At 38.8% G+C, this 19225-nt stretch overlaps 1 protein-coding gene and 1 long non-coding RNA gene across 6 annotated transcripts in view; one reads left to right on the top strand and one right to left on the bottom strand.

Annotated features, from left to right (window-relative positions):
• The window catches only part of LOC145531379 (uncharacterized), a 142236-nt gene extending 130986 nt beyond the window's left edge, over positions 1 to 11250 (bottom strand). Inside the window, exons 1-2 of one of the 2 annotated variants that reach the window (XR_014072387.1) lie at positions 11039 to 11250; positions 9632 to 9702 (exon numbers count right to left, since the gene is read on the bottom strand). This is a non-coding gene — a long non-coding RNA (uncharacterized LOC145531379). The remainder of the gene's footprint in view (positions 1 to 9631; positions 9703 to 11038) is intronic. The other variant, XR_014072386.1, reaches the window with a different exon arrangement.
• Positions 1 to 19225, top strand: part of ITGA8 (integrin subunit alpha 8) — a 191190-nt gene that overhangs the window by 36116 nt on the left and 135849 nt on the right. For 3 of the 4 annotated variants that reach the window (XM_081553591.1, XM_081553587.1, XM_081553588.1), the window contains exons 6-11: positions 690 to 735; positions 4040 to 4165; positions 5577 to 5621; positions 8004 to 8047; positions 9479 to 9535; positions 12849 to 12901. In XM_081553591.1, coding sequence (XP_081409717.1) covers positions 690 to 735; positions 4040 to 4165; positions 5577 to 5621; positions 8004 to 8047; positions 9479 to 9535; positions 12849 to 12901 — 371 coding nt within the window. The remainder of the gene's footprint in view (positions 1 to 689; positions 736 to 4039; positions 4166 to 5576; positions 5622 to 8003; positions 8048 to 9478; positions 9536 to 12848; positions 12902 to 19225) is intronic. The other variant, XM_081553589.1, reaches the window with a different exon arrangement.

Below are 19225 nucleotides of genomic sequence, written 5' to 3'. Positions count from 1 at the left end.
ATTTTTATCTGGAGTTTCACACTCTCTCCTGGGAAAGGATGGGTTTGAAGATGTGTAGGAAAGAGGCATTACTGTGACCTTGAAACAAACAGGAACCAAATTTCCTTTTCATTGCTATAGTCTTGAAAGACCATGTCTGCAGAACTGTGCAGCATGAAACATGTAGATCTTTTGCTTACTTGAAAGTGTTAGTTGCTTCAGTCGTTTCCGACTCTTTTGTGACCCCATGGACTGTAGCCCGCCAGACTCCTCTGTCCATGGAATTCTCCAGGCAAGAATACTGGAGTGGGTTGTCATTTCCTTCTCCAGGGGATCTTTCCAACCCAGGAATTGTACCCAGGTCTCCCACATTGCAGGAGGATATTTTACCATCTGAGGCACCAGGAAAGCCCTTTGCTTTCCTGAGGCAGTGCCAAAAGCCTGAATATATGTATATTCTCAGGGGAGAAAATTTTATTTACCTAATTGAATCTAATTAAAATTATTTAATGTGATAACACATAAATAACAAAGCTATGAAAGGAAAGAAAATGACTTGCATGACTCAGATATAAGGGCCTCTTTTAAAAATTACTTTATGTATGCAAATTGTTTGGGCAATGCTTACAAACAGTGATTTCTCACCTTTTTTAAAAAAAAAAAATCTCAGTTTTTCTTTTTCAATTGTTGTTGCTGTTTCTGTTTTGTAGAATGGAGACCTTATAGTTGGAGGCCCTGGAAGTTTTTATTGGCAAGGTATGTCCTGTTAGCAAAGAAGAAATCCCCTTGGTTGTTTCTAACAAGGAGATGAAACGGAAGTAACATCAAGTGCTGACTTTTTATTATGTTAATTTTATCTCCAAATTGTTAGTTTCTCCAGTGAGGGAAGCATCATTTCAATTTGCATTGATACTTTGTGATATAAATGATACTTTACAATACAGTGACAACTACATTCCTTTATTCATCAAATGCATATTGAGGCCATGCCAGTCTTTGTGCTGGATGCTGAGGATACAGTAATGAGTAGGAACTTGCAGAGGTTACCATCTGGGACTTTTTGGCCAGCCTAATACTTGAGAAACTCCAGGCATGACACTAGCAAGGAAAGGTATGTCAAGACAGGGCTGTGAGAGCATAGGAGGCTTCTCTGGGGTGGTCCCATGCAGGGGTGTCCTGTTCTCTGAACGCTGGCTGACAGATGAAATACAACCTGTGCTCTGCACCAAGTCCTAACCACTGGACCACCAGAGAAGTCCCATGAATATGTTTATGTCTTTTGTAACTGAATAGGTGTAGGTGGCTCCTAGTCCCTGAGATGGAGAACACTGGAAGATGATGGGTTGGGAGGGGGTTGGGGAAGGCAGATGATGAGTTTGCTTTTGGTTATGTTGAATATGAACATGTTTGAGATGTCCAAGACTTTTCATGTAAGTATTCAGATGTATGAGCTTAAACTCAGAGAAGATATCTAGGCTAAAATAAGAACTAGCATACTGGTGATAACGGAAGCCAGAAATGTGAATGGGATGCCTAAAGAGAGATTACAGAGAATACAGACAATTTTGGCTGTTAAGTTTAGAATAAAGATAGAGTAGAATATGAGAGAGATGAATAGTTGAGTGAAGTGGGTTTTTTTGTTTTTTAATGGAAGACACCTGATCGTGTTTAAAAAGCCAATATGAAAGATGCAGGTGAGCTCGATTTACAGTAAAATTTTACGTGAAATTACTGTACTGTTTAGCTTAATTCATAAGTATACAGCTATGAACATCAAAGAATTAAACTTTGAAGCCTTTAAACATTATTTTGTAAACTGGAAAGTAATATATTTTATCCAGTGGATGAATAAAACTTGTGTGTTTGCAAAGATTTTGTTCTAAATCACTTGATTAATTTCACATAATTCTTTCTTTACATTGAAAAAAGGGTATGATACCGATGATAGACTGAAGATCAGCCATATCAAGGGCACAGGGATTTGTCTGAGACAGATACTTTAAATTTTCACTCAGTCTTGAGATTATATCTATAGAAGCAACTAAAGGAAACAAGCAAAGACACTGTGTTCATGGAAGGAGGGAGGGGGTATTCAACTTTTACCCACAGAAAATTGGCACATTCTACAGACATTGTTCAGAAACGCATGTGTAAATACAATCATCTTAATATAAGAGCAGTCATTTCAGTCACGGCCACTTGGAGATAGTTATGGCCTGGTTTAACAGTTTTATACTTTTGGAACTTCAAACAGAAAGACTGTGGGAATGGGTGAATTCCCAAGGAATAATTTGGCTTTAAATTTAATATTCAGTGTTAGTTTCTTGAAAGCAGTCCTCTAGTTTTCTCCCAAAGAACATGAGATCACACTTTTTCCTTAGATGTCCCTAATAAATATGGGAATGCATAAAAGTTTTAGTGGAACATTGCTGGCCATATTTTTGACTCATGTCTATCTCAATACAATCATGTTTCAAGACTTCTGATAGTGACTTTATTTGGGAAGATTAGTCAGTGTTCTTATCATATCAATGTTGGTGGCTATGGATTCTCTTTTTGCTAAAACTCTGTATCTTACTGGGCCTCACTGCTTTCCATTGTCTTACTTTTATGTTTTGTGTATATATTTTAGCATAAAATGTGAATGACTTAGAGATTATGTAATTTCTTCCTTTAGCTTAAGCTGATTGATATGTTTTACAATCTATTAACTTAGTAAGTGATTTAGAGCTAATACATCTATACTCTGAATGAACACAAGAAGTATTACTAGAAGGCCAAAAAGGACCTTGTTTGTAATGCAGAATATTCCAACAGCAAAACCACGTGACCTTAATGAATGTACTCAAGCTCTTTCCAGAGGTCCCCAACATTTTTTACACCAAGGACCGGTTTCATGGAAGACAATTTTTCCACCGACTGTGGGTGGGGGATGGTTTCAGGATGATTCAAGCACAATAGAGTTCACACTCTTATGAGAATCTAATGCCGCCACTGATCTGACAGGAGGCAGAGCTCAGTTGGTAATGTGAGCTATGGGGAGCAGCTATGAATACAGATGAAGCTTCACTTGTTATCCTGCCTCTTACCTCATGCTGTTCGGCCTGATTCCTAACAGGCCACAGACTGCTACACGGGCTCAGAGACCCCTACTTTAGGTCACAGTTTCCCCATCTGTAACAAGATATATTTTGGCTAGATGATCTCAAAGCTAGAGGATGTTTCCTATAGCCAGAATAGTCGAGAATAAAAATTCAGTCACATAAATTTTGCCTACAGGTGTCTTCACCCTTAGATATGTTTATCATTTGGTTGTGGAAGAAGTATGTAAAGGCAGGAGGACAACAGATACAATTATAGGGTACAGGATTAACTGATACAGACATGTGAACAGATATGTGAAAAAAATAAGTAACAAGGGTATACTGGATAGCACAGGGAATTATACCCATTATCTTGTACTGATCTCTGAAATACTCAATCACTATGCTGCATGCCTGTAACTAACATAGCATTGTAAATCAACTATATTTTGATAGAAAAAAGGGAAAGGTGAGACGAATCCGGAGATTAGGATTGACATCCATATACTACCATGTGTACAACAGATAGCTAGTGGGAAGCTGCTGGGTAGCACAGGAAGCTCAGCTCAGTGCTGTGATGACCTAGAGAGGTGGAATGGTGGGGGTGGGGTGGGAAGGAGGTCCTAGAGGGGAGGGGATATCTGTATACACATAGCTGATTCACTTCATTGTACAGCAGAAACTAACACAACATTGAAAGCAATTATACTCCAAGAAGAAAACAGAAAAAAACTGTTATATAAAAAAATTACATAGTTCATCTTTGGTTCTTCTGTCAGCATGGAAAGCTCTAAGCAACCGTTAGCGACTTTACATTGCAATTCTAGAGCAAGGAAGGGAAATCCACTGTCAAAAATGCAAAGCGATCTCATGATCATTTTCAAGAGCATGAATGTTGTTCAAATGCCTTGTGTCTGCGTGAGGAGGGCCTGACTCATGCATTCATTCAGTTAACCTATTAATCTGTTTGAGCACAGGTCAGGTGATCACAGCCAGTATTGCAGATATCATTGCAAACTACTCATTCAAGGATATCCTAAGGAAATTGGCTGGAGAAAAGCAAACAGAAGTGGCTCCAGCTTCCTACGATGACAGTTACCTTGGTGAGATGCATTGCTTGAGATATTTGTGATTTCTCAAAAGACAAGCATATGAAATGTTGAGGCAAATTTTATCCCTCATTTATCTGATAATATATGGCACCTTACGGAAATTTTCTTACTAGCTTGAAGTGGACTCTTAACTTTCTTGTCTTTTGATTCAGCTGTTATGTATAATTGACATAGTTTGATAGCTCTTTTATAGGCTCCCTGACAGTCTATTGCACATAAAATATTTTGCTAGTTGTAGATATTGTGTATCAGTGAGGATGCCCTGTGCTACCCAGGCACAATGATGGTAGTCTTTTTCAGTTTCTAGAAAGAACAAAAAACTTTCCAGTTGCTGAAATGTTCTCAAAATGTGCAGCCACACAATGCCATTTCATCACTATTGTTTCTTTGGTATTGTATTGGCATTTTGATTCCTTAATGAACTTTAAAAAAGTGTAGTTCTCTTTTATCACCTTGCCTCATTTTAGAGCCAAGTAAAATTCATGGGGAATTATCATTGGAGGTTCAAGTACAAATTAACACTTGCTATGGGTACTTGTCATCTACCTCTGCAAGGCTTAAATCATGTGCTGCTGCAGCTGCTGACCTTCAACACCCCCCTGAAAGGAGTTCAGGGTGGAGAGCAGAAATGAGGCAGTCTATACTCTGGGAAAACTGGCAGAACAAGTCTTCAGATAGTTAGATATTCTCAGGAGATGATTTTATGAGCCCAGTTCCTGTATCTCCTCATATCTAGAAAAGCATGAAATTCCTTCATGGTGACAACTGCTCCTTTTGACTAGCAGAAACCTTCAGTGAAAAATTATGTGCTTGATTGCATATACTCCCCCTTCACCAAAATCACATATATACTGACCTTCCTTCCTAGCTCTTTGGAGCAGTTGCTTAGAGCTATCTGAAATGCTATCTCCTGAACTATAGTTCTCATTTTGCCCCAAATAAAACTTAATTTGCAGCACTTACATTGTTCATTTTTCTTAGGTCAGCAAAGGTATTAAGAAGTAGGCCTTGTTGGTGATCAGAAATAGCAAAACCTGAGCATAAGAGGTAACCTTTTAGAGTAATGATATCTGATTATGATGAATCAGCAGCTCTTGAAATGCAAAGACCACCATTCACACGTAAAGATGGGCAATGGAGCATTCCTACTTCTAAAAGGGACCTCAAAATCCAATCATGCAGCCACACTCAGAAGGCACAGATCTATTATACTTCTAAGATTTAGTGTACATCTTGGCTTGATTAGTTTTTCTCTTGATAGAACTCTAGACTTTTACATTGCAGTATTTGTCAGGATTTCTGCATAGAGTAGTGCTATGATAGTTCCTTCGTGTTTCTAGATTATAGATCATTTGTAAAGCCATCAAACATCTGATTCTCTTGTTTCTTTTCTTTAAAATAGGATATTCAGTTGCTGCTGGGGAATTTACTGGGGATTCTCAGCAAGGTGAGAGACATGGTTGAAATCAAGCCATTTATAAAACATGGGGAAAAGTAGAGTGACCTGAAAAAGCTCTTTTAGGAATGTGATTTTTAAATGATTCTGAAACTTTTAATCAATATTACATTTAAATAACTTTATAGCATTGTAGCCATATGAGGCTGCAGGCTCCAAAGTTCCTAGTATGATGGTTGATTTCTATTTTTTCCCCAAACTTCTTTATTTTTTGTTGAAGGAAAATTACTTCACAAAAATTCTGAATGTTTATGGAATGTGAGAAGCAGTGGTTGCCATGAATCTCAGATGGCATAATCCCCCTTCATCTTTATTATTTGACAAATCCTATCCTGAAATAAGTCAACTCTATTTTCTCTGACTGTGGTGTCTTTAGGTGCCCATAGTAAACATCCATACATGTATGTATACATGTATCCATGAAGCTGGAATGTAGTGTAAAACCTAGAATCTCTATTCAACACTCAACATCGCTATTTGAATGGCTCTTGCAAACTTAATGTGCTTATACCTGAACTCCTGATCTTTCCATTTAAACGTGCTCTCCCTTCCATCAACTCCATCTCAGTAAGTGACAATGCCATCCTCCAAGCTGCTCAAGCAAAAAACCTTGCAAATCAGCCTTTGATTGTGCTCTTTCCTCCACTCCCCACCCTTATCCAAGCCATGAGCCAATTCTGCTAACTAAACTCAAAAGACAGCCAGAATCTGACTCTCACTTCCTCCACAGCTACCACTCTCAGGTCTCCATCAACACTTTTGCAGTAGCTTCCTAACTGGTCTCCCTGCTCTCATCTTTGCCCTCCTGTAGTCTAGATCCAGTAGGCAACTGGTCCTTCAGGAACAGAAGTCATATTATGTTACTTCTTTGCTGAATGATTCCCCAATTCATTCATTGTAAATCCTGAGTCTTCACAATGACCTAAAAGACTCTGTTCATGAGATCCCATTTACTTTAACCTCATCTCCTTGTCCTGCCCAGCCATCCTGCCCTCCTTGCTGCCTTTGAATTCTCCAGACACACATCTACCTCAGGCCCTTTGCACATGCTATTTCTCCTGATTAGAACATATGTCTCCCAGATCTCCATAATATTGACTTCCTCACTTTCTTCAGTTTTCACTAACCTGTCATCTTCTTGCCAAGACCTCCCCGACCACTGGGTAAATCATAATTCCTTCCTCCTCCCAATTTCAGCACTCCCAGTACCATTTTACCTGCTTAATTCTTCTCCTCTACACTCATCCCCTTCTAACATGACATTTAATGGACTCTACTTTTCAAATTAACTGCCTCTTCCAGCTCAAGTATAAACTTTATGAGAGGAGAGAATTTTGTCTTCATTCCCTGCTGTAGCCTATGGTTGCCTGTCAATGTTGACTGAATGAGTGAATTTATTGATACTACTTAAAAGTCCAGCATCTAAACCCAAATGAATCCTCTCTGATTATTAACACTCCAACAGCATGAATGCCCAACTCTGCTAGAGTTTAGTATGTGGGGTAGAATTAATGCTAGAATTTGTGCTATACATTTAGGAGCAGGTTTGGAGAAAGGGAAATTTGAATGGAAGGGGACTTTTTTTCCAGGCTCCCTTCCTGTAAATTAAACTAACATTTTAACCCCAAATGAATCAAAGGATAGTTTAGATTTACAGAACTGAGAACTGGAAAGGTCTTTGATAATCAATCAGTTCCAACTCCTGTCTTTTGTAGGTGACTGGAAAAAGTCAGGTTCGAGGATTGATCCTGGGTTTAAGGAAGACCCAAGGACTAAAACCATTGCTTTCAGAATCTAGAGCCATATCATTGTGCATTGGAACATGCGGCCCCCTTTTCACCAGAGTTGCTTCTTCTACCTCTATTATCAAAGCTTCCTTCTTTGCATACTCTTGGCTACGAGCATGCCCTAGAGTTCTGTTCCAGGGCGGCCAGGCTCAATCATTTATGATATGTGGTTTTTCCTTAGGTAACTGAAATTGCTTGAACACTGTCCCTGAGTGGGACAGGAGCTGTTATTTTGTACACTAGCACAGAAGACTAGTTCAGAAGACAGTGAAAGCTGGAGAAATCAGAGTAAGAGGTTTAACTGACAAATCACACACAGATCTGAGAAGGCAGGCTTATGTTCTAGAGGCTGAAACACATGGAGGCTCTGGTGGAGACAGGTGATTCTCAAAGTACAACTTTGAGTCCCCTGTTTTCTTTTCCTGTAGCAGAGGCAAAAGCCAATGCAAAACTGTAACTTCAAACTTCCGGCTGTCTACGTGATCCATGATAGTTATTTATTCAAAAAGTACCATCTTTAACTGATTTGTTGAATAGCTTTAAAGTAGACTATGTAATTTACCTTCTAAATGACTTTTCATCACAGAATTGGTTGCTGGAGTTCCAAGAGGTGCACAGAATTTTGGATATGTAAGTACTAAGAATGTGTTATAAGATATTTTGCTATGCGCAAAGAATCATTATTTTTGTGAAATCGTTTTAAAGATTTAAATCTTTGAAATCTTATAAAGTGCCCTTAAAGATCCACACTTGTTTGCTTATGAAAAGGGAGGCTAGATTCTTTTTTGATCCATGTATAGGATCAACCCTGTCATTTGTTGGGACCCAGTGTGAAGTGAAAATGCCTGGCCCCTTGTTTGAAATTCTTAAGGATTTCAGGACAGTGACAGCTGGGCTATCCAAAGGATAGGGCTCATCTGAGTGTAGGGCCCTGCCTGACTGCACAGGTCACATACCCATGAAGTTAACCCTGTTGTTGTGGATAACCTGGGAGTAATTGCAGAGGATCCCATTGTTGACATGATCAGCATTTTAATACACCTCACACAGTAAACACAGTAAGGTCAATTGTTATGTCACTAGTGTATTAGTTTGCAAGGGCTGTCATAAGAAATTACCCCAAATTGGGTGGCTGATAACATAAATTTGTTCTCTCCCACTTCAGGAGGCTGGAAGTCTGAAATCAAGGTGTGATGGCAAGGTCATGCTCCCTCCCACACACACAGGGGAGGACTCTTCCTGCCTCTTTCAGCTTCAGGTGGCTCTGCCTTCCCTTGGCGTGTGGCAGCTTCACCCCTATCTCTGCCCTGACCTCCGTGTGGTCTTCCTCCATCTATGTCTAGGTGTCCTCTCCTCCTTTTATAAGGACACCCATCATTGGACACAGGACCCACCCTACATCCACTATGATTTCATTTCAAGATCCTTAACTTTATTTATTTCACCTACAGAGACACATAAGCTCATCTTCTGAAGTTCTGGAAAGATATGAATTTTGGAGGGCTACTATTCAAACCCATTACACTAGTTGCCATAGAAATAGGAAAGGAACATAAGTAGATCTTATGAAAAGAAAAGCATTTAAAATAATTTTTTAAAGTCTGGTCAGCTTGTAATAACTATAGATTTTAGGCTGGCTGGATAGGGGAAAAGAAATATTTTTGCTATATGTATAACACTTTCAAATTTTTTTTGCAAGAAGCCATAATCATCAATTTCCCATAATAGTATATGTACAGAAATGAAATTTAGACTAAATTTTTGATTAGATTAACTGACCATCAGATTAGTTGCTCTCAGCATTCTTGAATTCAAATATCATTTCTTTACATCCAATTAGTGAGTGTGCATTCTGTCTGAAAGGATTCCAGAAACCATAAACAAAAAGTTCAATTGAATTTTTTTAAAGATCATTTTATGGGCTTACTTATTTTTTCTACATATAGAGCTAACCATTTATGATTTTTCACAAACATTTATAAATGATTTAAGTTGTACTTTCAAAAAAGTTCTCCAGTTCTATGCCAAATGAAATAACCTATCTAATTTCTCTGATTTCAGGTTTCAATCATTAACTCTACAGATATGACCTTTATTCAGAATTTCACTGGTGAACAGGTAAAGACATTTTAATATCAAATAGTGAATGTCACTCTGCACTATTATAATATTCATATTATTCATTCATAAAATAAATATTTACCTAGTACTTACTATTTTCTAGAAACTCTTCTAAGCACTAGGAGTATAATCTTGTATCAGAGAAGATCCCAACTCTAATGCAGCTGTACAGAGGAGGCAGTTGAGATGACAATTAGTTAATAGACGAGTATGTGCCCATGATGATTTCCGATACTGCTAGGTGATATAAAGGCAGAATATGCTCCCTAAAACCTAGTGGGAAGCTGCTCTATAGCACACAGAGGTTTGTGGTGACCTAAATGGATGAGATGGGGTGTGGAGTGGGAGGGTGGTCCAAGAGGGAGGGGATATATGTATACATATAGCTGATTTACTTCATCATACAACAGAGACTAACACAATATTGTAAAACAGCTATACCCTAATTAATTTTCCAAAAAGCCACTAATTGCTGAAATCCGAGAACAGTCCTGTTATATTGCAGTCCTGTATGTAGTCTGCCTGGTGATTAGTTCTGGGTACCCGCCTTCCCTCTGAGAAGACACAAGCTTCTTCTAGGTTCCACATATTGATCACAGTCAACGGGTCTGGACTTTCCTCCTGCCCTCATAGTAAATGGAACCCTCCCCAACCCCAACATATATGAAAGATGACAAAGTCTCTGGTCCTGATCCCTTCCTCCCAGGGACTAGATTTTTGCCCCTTACCCACTGTCACTGGCTAGGGTCTTATTATCAATGGGTCAACTGTCTGAAAGCAGGCTGCTGGTATCCTGATGACCTGGGGGTCATACTTCATTCCCTACTCTGGGTTTTCTTGTGTCTTATGACCTGTTGAAATTTGTCACATTTTTTTAAAGGATGAAGGTGGTCCTGTTGTGTAAGGGAGGCAATTCTGAACTGAGTTAGTCTCTCTGGGCCACCAACTTTCTCTCCTAACTACCAACCCAGGTTCTGGAGCTTCTAGAAGCCTCACATTTGAATCTGGCCAAGTGACCGTCTTGGCCTGCTGGATCCCAGGAGGATCCAAGTTTAAGATCCTGAAATGCTCAGCTCTTAGCTAGACACAGAAATTTGGAATCATATATTTGTCAAGCAATTTTGATAGTTTTTTTTTTAAGAATACAGAGCATTTTTGACATTCCCAACTGGGGCTTTAGTCTATCCATGACTGTTCAGTTTTCAACAAAGCATTTAACAATGTCTCTCATGAGACTCTTGTGATAAATACAGAGATATAAGGCTGTGATGATTGTGCAGTTGGGTGAATTTATACATTTTGAACAACTATTCTCAAGTGGCGATAATTAATGGTTTATGAAAATATGGCAAGACTTCTCTCTTGTCTTTTTGTTTTACATTTTTACCATTAAAAACTCCTTCAGTTCAGTTCAGTTGCTCAGTCATGTCTGACTCTTTGTGACCCCATGAATCGCAGCACGCCAGGCCTCCCTGTCCATCACCAGCTCCCGGAGTTTACCCAAATTCATGTCCATCGATTCGGTGATGCCACCCAGCCATCTCATCCTCTGTCGTCCCCTTCTCCTCCTGCCCCCAATCCTTCCCAGCATCAGGGTCTTTTCCAATGAGTCAACTCTTCCTTAAACATTGTTAAATTTGGCCTTTCTGTAACTTTTCATCCTCAATACCACCTAGTTCTTCAATCTTGAGCCTCAGAACTTATACATAAATGATGAAATTCCTCTTAGTGAGGTCACACAATGCCACATGGGAATAAGAATTTCACTACATGTGTGTGGAATAAAGAAAAGACATGGGAGAACTGAATTACTGCATGACACTGTCAAATGAGGCATTCATTTCCTCAACAAAGAGAATTTTGCACCTGGTACCCATGGCTTAGTCCATAAAAATACTGTAGACTGGATGGCTAAAGCAACAAACATTTATTTCTCATGGTTCTGGAGTCTGAGAAGTCTAAGATCAAAGGGTAGTCAGATTTTGTGTCTGGTGAGAGCCTGCTTCCTGGTTCACAGCCATCTTCTCGCTATGTCCTCACATGGAGGAAGGGACAAGGCAGCTCTGTAGGGTTCCTTTTCTATGGACACTCATCCGGTTCATGAGGGCTCCACCCTCAAGACCTAATTACCTCCCGAAGGCCCCACCCCCTATAACAACTGTATATGTGTGGAATAGAGAAAAGAGGTGGCAGAATTAAATTATCGTGTTATACTTGTTAACTCATCTATTTATTTCTTCTGCAAAGAGTATCTGGCACCTGGCACCTACCCTGAGTTACACATGGTCAGACAATGCAGATACAAGAATGAACAACACAGACCAAGTTCTCTGCCTTCCGTGGAGCACACTTTACAGTAGACCATAGGCGGATTAAATTTGGAGGTGATAGGAGGGTAAATAAGCTAAGGCGCTGGATGGCAGATGTGGAAATGAAAAACCCTGGCAGGCAAAAACTATGGGCCAAATCTGAAAAGATTATAAATCTTGAAAGCACAGGTTGAAAAACAAAAATATAAGAGCTAGAATGTGGAGAGATTAGGTATACTAGTTACACTCACAAAAGGCTTAGAAACCTTGACAGATGATAAACTCAGTTTGAATTGATACTGAGACATGGTTTAGCCCCAAACGAAAACCTTTTTATGCTTCAGTGTTACAAAGAGACCAAAGTAGAGAGTGACTGTCCTACTTAACTTCTGTCAGTGTGCTCCTGGGGTGTCATCTTTTCTTTGGTATCATATATCTGTAAGCAAGATGGTGAGCTGCAATCATTTCCATGTGAGATTTCATATGGAAATGGAATTAGATTTATTCTGTGATGTTCAAGATTGCAGAACTAGGCAGGAGGATTTAGGACTAGATACTTTCACTTTTCACTTTCATGTATTGGAGAATGAAATGGCAACCCACTCCAGTGTTGCCTGGAGAATCCCAGGGACGGGGGAGCCTGGTGGGCTGCCGTCTATGGGGTCGCACAGAGTCGGACACGACTGAAGCAACTTAGCAGCAGCAGCAGCATTATAAAAGGACCAGTTTTAGCAAGAGTATTCTAAAAGTTGTATCTGCAAATTGAATGGATTGATTGTTGAACATCTCCAGAGATTGTCTGAGCAGATGTCCGGGCTGTTGTGAAGAACATTATGCGTTAGGTCAGGGGTTAAACTAAATGACTCTAAGACTCTGTCCACGTCTAAGGGTCTGTGAGTTTAAATGCAAAAAAATATGCTGCAACGTGGCTAATCTTTCAGGGAAAACTGAGAGATGACTTTTTGAACACAAAATATGTTATTTATGGTTTTCCTTTGCAGATGGCATCTTATTTTGGATATACAGTTGCAGTATCAGATGTTAACAATGATGGGTAAGTTTATAAGAACTTCCTCACTCACTGAATATTATATTCATCCTTAAAGATGTTATATTTTTTTCTTCATGAAATACATCCTTCTATATTTCCTCAACAAGATAGAGGCTCTCTTGTTTTTTGTTTTTTGTTTGTTTTTTTTTAATTCAAGGCAAAATGATGTAACTACTGAAGAACTCTCTATCATCCTTTTTAATGTCTTTACCACATCTGCACTTCTAAGAAAACACTATTTTACTTAGTTTTATCTTTAATTTCATGGATTGAATAGTCCTTGGCCATTTGAAATCTATAGCCATTGAGGAATTTGCCCATCTCTCTTTTCAGCACATGATTCATTCATAAAACATTTGCACATAAATATTGTTTTTCTGTTATTGCATACTAGTGACATCCATGAAGAAGATAAAATAATAATGTTATTTTTTCAGATTGTGGCAGTAAATTACAATTGAACTTGAATCAAACAGCATGATAATTTATGGTTGTGTTTAAGTCATTACTTCAAAGAAACTTATTATTAAGCATCTCTCTGATCCATTAAAAGCACCTGACAGATTAAACAAATGATTAAATAAGAAAACCAATAAATTGAGATGAACTGATTATCCATTCAACAAGTGTTGTTGGAGCACCTACTATATGCCAGACATAGTTCTTGGGTGCTCAGAATGTAGCAATGAATAAGAAAGAATAGGGCTCTGCTTTCATGGAGCTTACATTTTCATAAGAAGCACATCTCTGAAAAATCTTAACTGTGTTCCCATATCTGGGCTAAGCACTTTAGATACATCATTGATAGACATTAGTTATGAGCTCGGTATAGCTAGAAATGAACTTTATTTATTATGTGATGGCCTATGATTGGAGATAAGTTTGATAACTTTTGTATCTTTTGGAAAATATCTTTTTATTATTCTTTCATTCAACATATATCTGTTGAGCATCCTTTAAACACCAGCACTGTTCTAGCACTTAAACCTGTGTTTAAGTCTTTACTCTGTTTTGGCTTTGATGAGAATCTGTTTATTAAATGTGCATTTTATTAGTTTCCATTATTTTTATAAAGAAATTCAGACTTCTACTTTACAAAAATATAAAATCATAATTTCAGTTATTTTCACCCAAAGAACTTTAATATTGTCCTTAATGATGCTAAAAAAAATCGGTTATCAATGGTTTTTAATGTCATGGCCTATAAGAAAAATCAGTTTGTTTGGATTATATTAAAACTAGGCATACTAGGCTGCTGTATTTCACTGTCATTAGTTTAACTCACAAATAATTTTAGAGAGTGTATAATTCCTACAATTTTTTAAATTCACAAAGCCCTTTCTTGCTTTCCCAGCGTTTATCAGTGATTAAAGAATGATAAATGAATATTATTTAGCAGAGTTCCGTACTAGAATTGAAATTCAATTCTTATTCTTTACCCAATTTCTAATTTTGCGAAAGTCTTTTTTTTAATAACTCAAATCTTTCAAGTCCTGGACCCGAGTGAATGTTGTACAGTGACTCAGACTAGGATTAAGAACATCACTAAGCTAATTGATCATTCACAGCTCAGAAGTTAGGACCCAGGTTCTGTGGGATTGAAGCAGACTTTCCTTTCTCCATCCGAGGGATAATTAAGTACTAATGTATGTGAGATCACCTAGTAAACACGTCATCCTATCTACCCACTATGCAACAAAAGCAAAGTCCCAAAACCCACCACTGGGGAAAAAAGACGGTGTCATTAACTAATATGACCAAATTAATAAACTGGTGAGGACTGCCCCAGTATCATTTTTTATTTAAAGAAACACACAGGTATCAGAAGTGGACTTCAAAAATTTAGACTAAACAGTTGCATGCATGCTGATTGGTCATTGATAGGGTCAAGCCTGGGACTGTTTTGAAAATATTCACAAGCTGCTGAAATTAACTTCAGTTTAGTTATCTTAAGACAGCCAGAGCAATGAAGTCTTTCTGTGTAAACTCTGTTAGGAATTTCTGGACAAACTTAACAACAAAGGGAGATAGTATTTTCCTCTTGAACTTAAGCAGATCTGTTTTTTATTTTCTTATGGCTTTTTGACCCTTTTAGTATTTATAGTATTTCAGAAATTCATAGAAATACAATTTAATCCATTGGATTGTTCTAGCCCCAGCAAGTCTCAAAGGAACTAAATTTAGAGATTCTTAGCATTTGGTTAACTTAAGAGCATTTTAGAGAAAATTTATTTGAAAGGAAGCAGCTTTGAGTAACTGTGTTTTGGTGCCAGATTTAGTCCAAGTGGATTCTCGCACAGAGGAGAAATCATCATGATGTGATTAAGTAGAAAATCTAGAAAATTAAAGCATAAAGAAGCTGTATATTAAATTGATTTCTGTAATGTAACTGATAAGCCATATTAGTTTTTGCCTGTCATAAAATAATTATATTGATTAGATATCAATTCTAATATAAAGCCTTCTAACATGCCTTCTCTTAATAAATAACTACATTCTGAAAATCGGTCTTGGGTATTAGCATACGCTAAGAACTGTTGAGAAAGAAGAAGAAATGGAAAATTTTATGGGTTAAAGTTAAATCAACATATTAAATACTATTTGGCTGTAGAAAACTTAAATTCAGATTCTTCACAATGAATATTCTTGTTGATGGGTTCCCTCATCCCCCTCTCTCACTACATTTATGCTTTGCTCTTCAGGAAAATGTTTATAATGTTTTGTCTCTAAGAACATATGAAAGGATGAGAACCCGTGCCTTACATTATATTATTCAGTTCAGTTCAGTTCAGTCGTGTCCAACTCTTTGTGACCCCATGAATCACAGCACGCCAGGCCTCCCTGTCTATCACCAACTCCGGGAGTTTACCTAAACACATGTCCATCGAGTCGGTGATGCCATCCAACCATCTCATCCTCTGTCGTCCCCTTCTCCTCCTGCCCCCAATCCTTTCCAGCATTAGGGTCTTTTCCAATGAGTCAACCCTTCGCATGAGGTGGCCAAAGTATTGGCGTTTCAGCTTCAACATCAGTCCTTCCAATGAACACCCAGGACTGATCTCCTTTAGGATGGACTGGTTGGATCTCCTTGCAGTCCAAGGGACTCTCAAGAGTCTTCTCCAACACCACAGTTCAAAAGCATCAATTCTGCGGCACTCAGCTTTCTTCACCGTCCAACTCTCACATCCATACATGACCACTGGAAAAACCATAGCCTTGACTAGATGGACCTTTGTTGGCAAAGTAATGTCTCTGCTTTTAAATATGCTATCTAGGTTGGTCATAACCTTCCTTCCAAGGAGTAGTTCAGTTCAGTCGCTCAGTCGTGTCCGACTCTCTGCGACCCCATGAACTGCAACACGCCAGGCCTCCCTGTCCATCACCAACTCCCGGAGTCTACCCAAACCCATGTTCATCAAGTCGGTGATGCCTTCCAACCATCTCATCCTCTGTCGTCCCCTTCTCCTCCTGCCCCCAATCCTACCCAGCATTAGGGTCTTTTCCAATGAGTCAACCCTTCGCATGAGGTGGCCAAAGTATTGGAGCTTCAGCTTCAACATCAGACCTTCCAATGAACACCCAGGATTGATCTCTTTTAGGATGGATTGATTGGATCTCCTTGCAGTCCAAGGGACTCTCAAGAGTCTTCTCCAACACCACAGTTCAAAAGCATCAATTCTGCGGCGCTCAGCTTTCTTCACCGTCCAACTCTCACATCCATACATGACCACTGGAAAAACCATAGCCTTGACTAGACGGACTTTTGTTGGCAAAGTAATGTCTCTGCTTTTAAACATGCCATCTAGGTTGGCCATAACCTTCTTTCCAAGGAGTAAGCGTCTTTTAATTTCATGGCTGCAGTCACCATCAGCAGTGATTCTGGAGCCCCAAAAAGTAAAGTTTGACACTGTTTCCACTGTTTCCCCATCTATTTCCCATGGAGTGATGGGAGCAGATGCCATGATCTTAGTTTTCTGAACGTTGAGCTTTAAGCCAACTTTTTCACTCTCCTCCTTCACCTTCATCAAGAAGCTCTTTGGTTCTTCTTCACTTTCTGCCATAAGGGTGGTGTCATCCGCATATCTGAGGTTATTGATATTTCTCCCAGCAATCTTGATTCCAGCTTGTGTTTCTTCCAGCCCAGGGTTTCTCATGATGTACTCTGCATATAAGTTAAATAAGCAGGGTGACAATATACAGCCTTGACGTACTCCTTTTCCTATTTGGAACCAGTCTGTTGTTCCATGTCCAGTTCTAACTGTTGCTTCCTGACCTGCATACAGGTTTCTCAAGAGGCAGGTCAGGTGGTCTTGTATCCCCATCTCTTTCAGAATTTTCCACAGTTTATTGTGATCCACACAAAGGCTTTTGCATAGTCAATAAAGCAGAAATAGATGTTTTTCTGGAACTCTCTTGCTTTTTTGATGATCCAGCGGATATTGGCAATTTGATCTCTGGCTCCTCTGCCTTTTCTAAAACTAGCTTGAACATCTGGAAGTTCACGGTTCACGTATTGCTGAAGCCTGGCTCGGAGAATTTTGAGCATTACTTTACTAGCATGTGAGATGAGTGCAATTGTGCGGTAGTTTGAGCATTCTTTGGCATTGCCTTTCTTTGGGATTGGAACGAAAACTGACCTTTTTCAGTCCTGTGGCCACTGCTGAGTTTTCCAGATTTGCTGGCATATCGAGTGCAGCACTTTCACAGCATCATCTTTTAGGATTTGAAATAGCTCAACTGGAATTCCATCACCTCCACTAGCTTTGTTCGTAGTGATGCTTTCTAAGGCCCACTTGACTTCACATTCCAGGATGTCTGGCTCTAGGTGAGTGATCACACCATCGTGATTATCTGGGTCATGAAGATCTTTTTTGTACAGTTCTTCTGTGTATTCTTGCCACCTCTTCTTAATATCTTCTGCTTCTGTTAGGTCTATACCATTTCTGTCTTCTATCGAGCCCATCTTTGCATGAAATGTTCCCTTGGTATCTCTAATTTTCTTGAAGAGATCTCTAGTCTTTCCCAATCTGTTGTTTTCCTCTATTTCTTTGCACTGATCGCTGAGGAAGGCTTTCTTATCAATCTCCTTGATATTCTTTGGAACTCTGCATTCAGATGGGAATATCTTTCCTTTTCTCCTTTGCTTTTCACTTCTCTTCTTTTCCCAGGTATTTGTAAGGCCTCCTCAGACAGCCATTTTGCTTTTTTGCATTTCTTTTCCATGGAGATGGTCTTGATCCCTGTCTCCTGTACAATGTCACAAACCTACTACTGTGGCAGGAATGGAGTAGCCATCATGGTCAACAAATAGTCCGAAATGCAGTAGTTGGATGCTGTCTCAAAAACGACAGAATGATTTCTGTTCGTTTCCAAGGCAAACCATTCAATATCACGGTAATCCAATTCTATGCCCCGACCAGTAACGCTGAAGAAGCTGAACTTGAACAGCTCTATGAAGACCTACAAGACCTTTTAGAACTAATACCCAAAAAAGATGTCCTTTTCATTATAGGGGACTGGAATGCAAAAGTAGGAAGTCAGGAAACACCTGGAGTAACAGGCAAATTTGGCCTTGGAGTACAGAATGAAGCAGGGCAAAGGCTAATAGAGTTTTGCCAAGAGAACGCACTGGTCATAGCAAACACCCTCTTCCAACAACACAAGAGAAGACTCTACACATGGACATCACCAGATGGTCAACACCAAAATCAGATTGATTATATTCTTTGCAGCCAAAGATGGAGAAGCTCTATAGAGTCAGCAAAAACAAGACTGGGAGCTGACTGTGGCTCAGATCATGAACTCCTTATTGCCAAATTCAGACTTAAGTTATATTATTAGAGTGGACATAATACTTTTCTAGACATAAAAAAGAGACACAAATACATAGAGACTGAAAGAAAACTATGCTCAAATATTAGACAATTCGGATAAGATGAAGTTTAGTATATATAGACTACTTTTATACCATAGATCTCATCCAAACCGCCAACATGACCCAAGCAGAGAAGGTGGCTTTTAGTGAAAACCTCATCATAAATATTATTTCTTCATCATTGTTCTTTTCTGAGATTATGTAATATTATATATATATTATATATTTTTAGAATAGTACCCAGCTGTTATACAACTGCTTTTTCAGAAGTTTAGTGAAAAGCATCCTTAGTAATAAATATTGTTAAACTTTAAACTTGAATTGAGTATATTCAAAAAAAGGATTTGAAAAATAAATTTTGAAATAGCTTAATAGCATGCATGGCCTACTGCAATAGTTTTTCAGTGGCATTTTGGCCTGTAGGTTCATAATTAGAAATACATTTGACATTG

Source organism: Giraffa tippelskirchi, chromosome 13 (genome assembly GCF_054371585.1).
Source record: "Giraffa tippelskirchi isolate mGirTip1 chromosome 13, T2T-mGirTip1v1.2.pri, whole genome shotgun sequence".
Lineage (NCBI taxonomy): Eukaryota > Metazoa > Chordata > Mammalia > Artiodactyla > Giraffidae > Giraffa > Giraffa tippelskirchi.
This window is presented reverse-complemented; position numbering and strand designations above follow the sequence as displayed.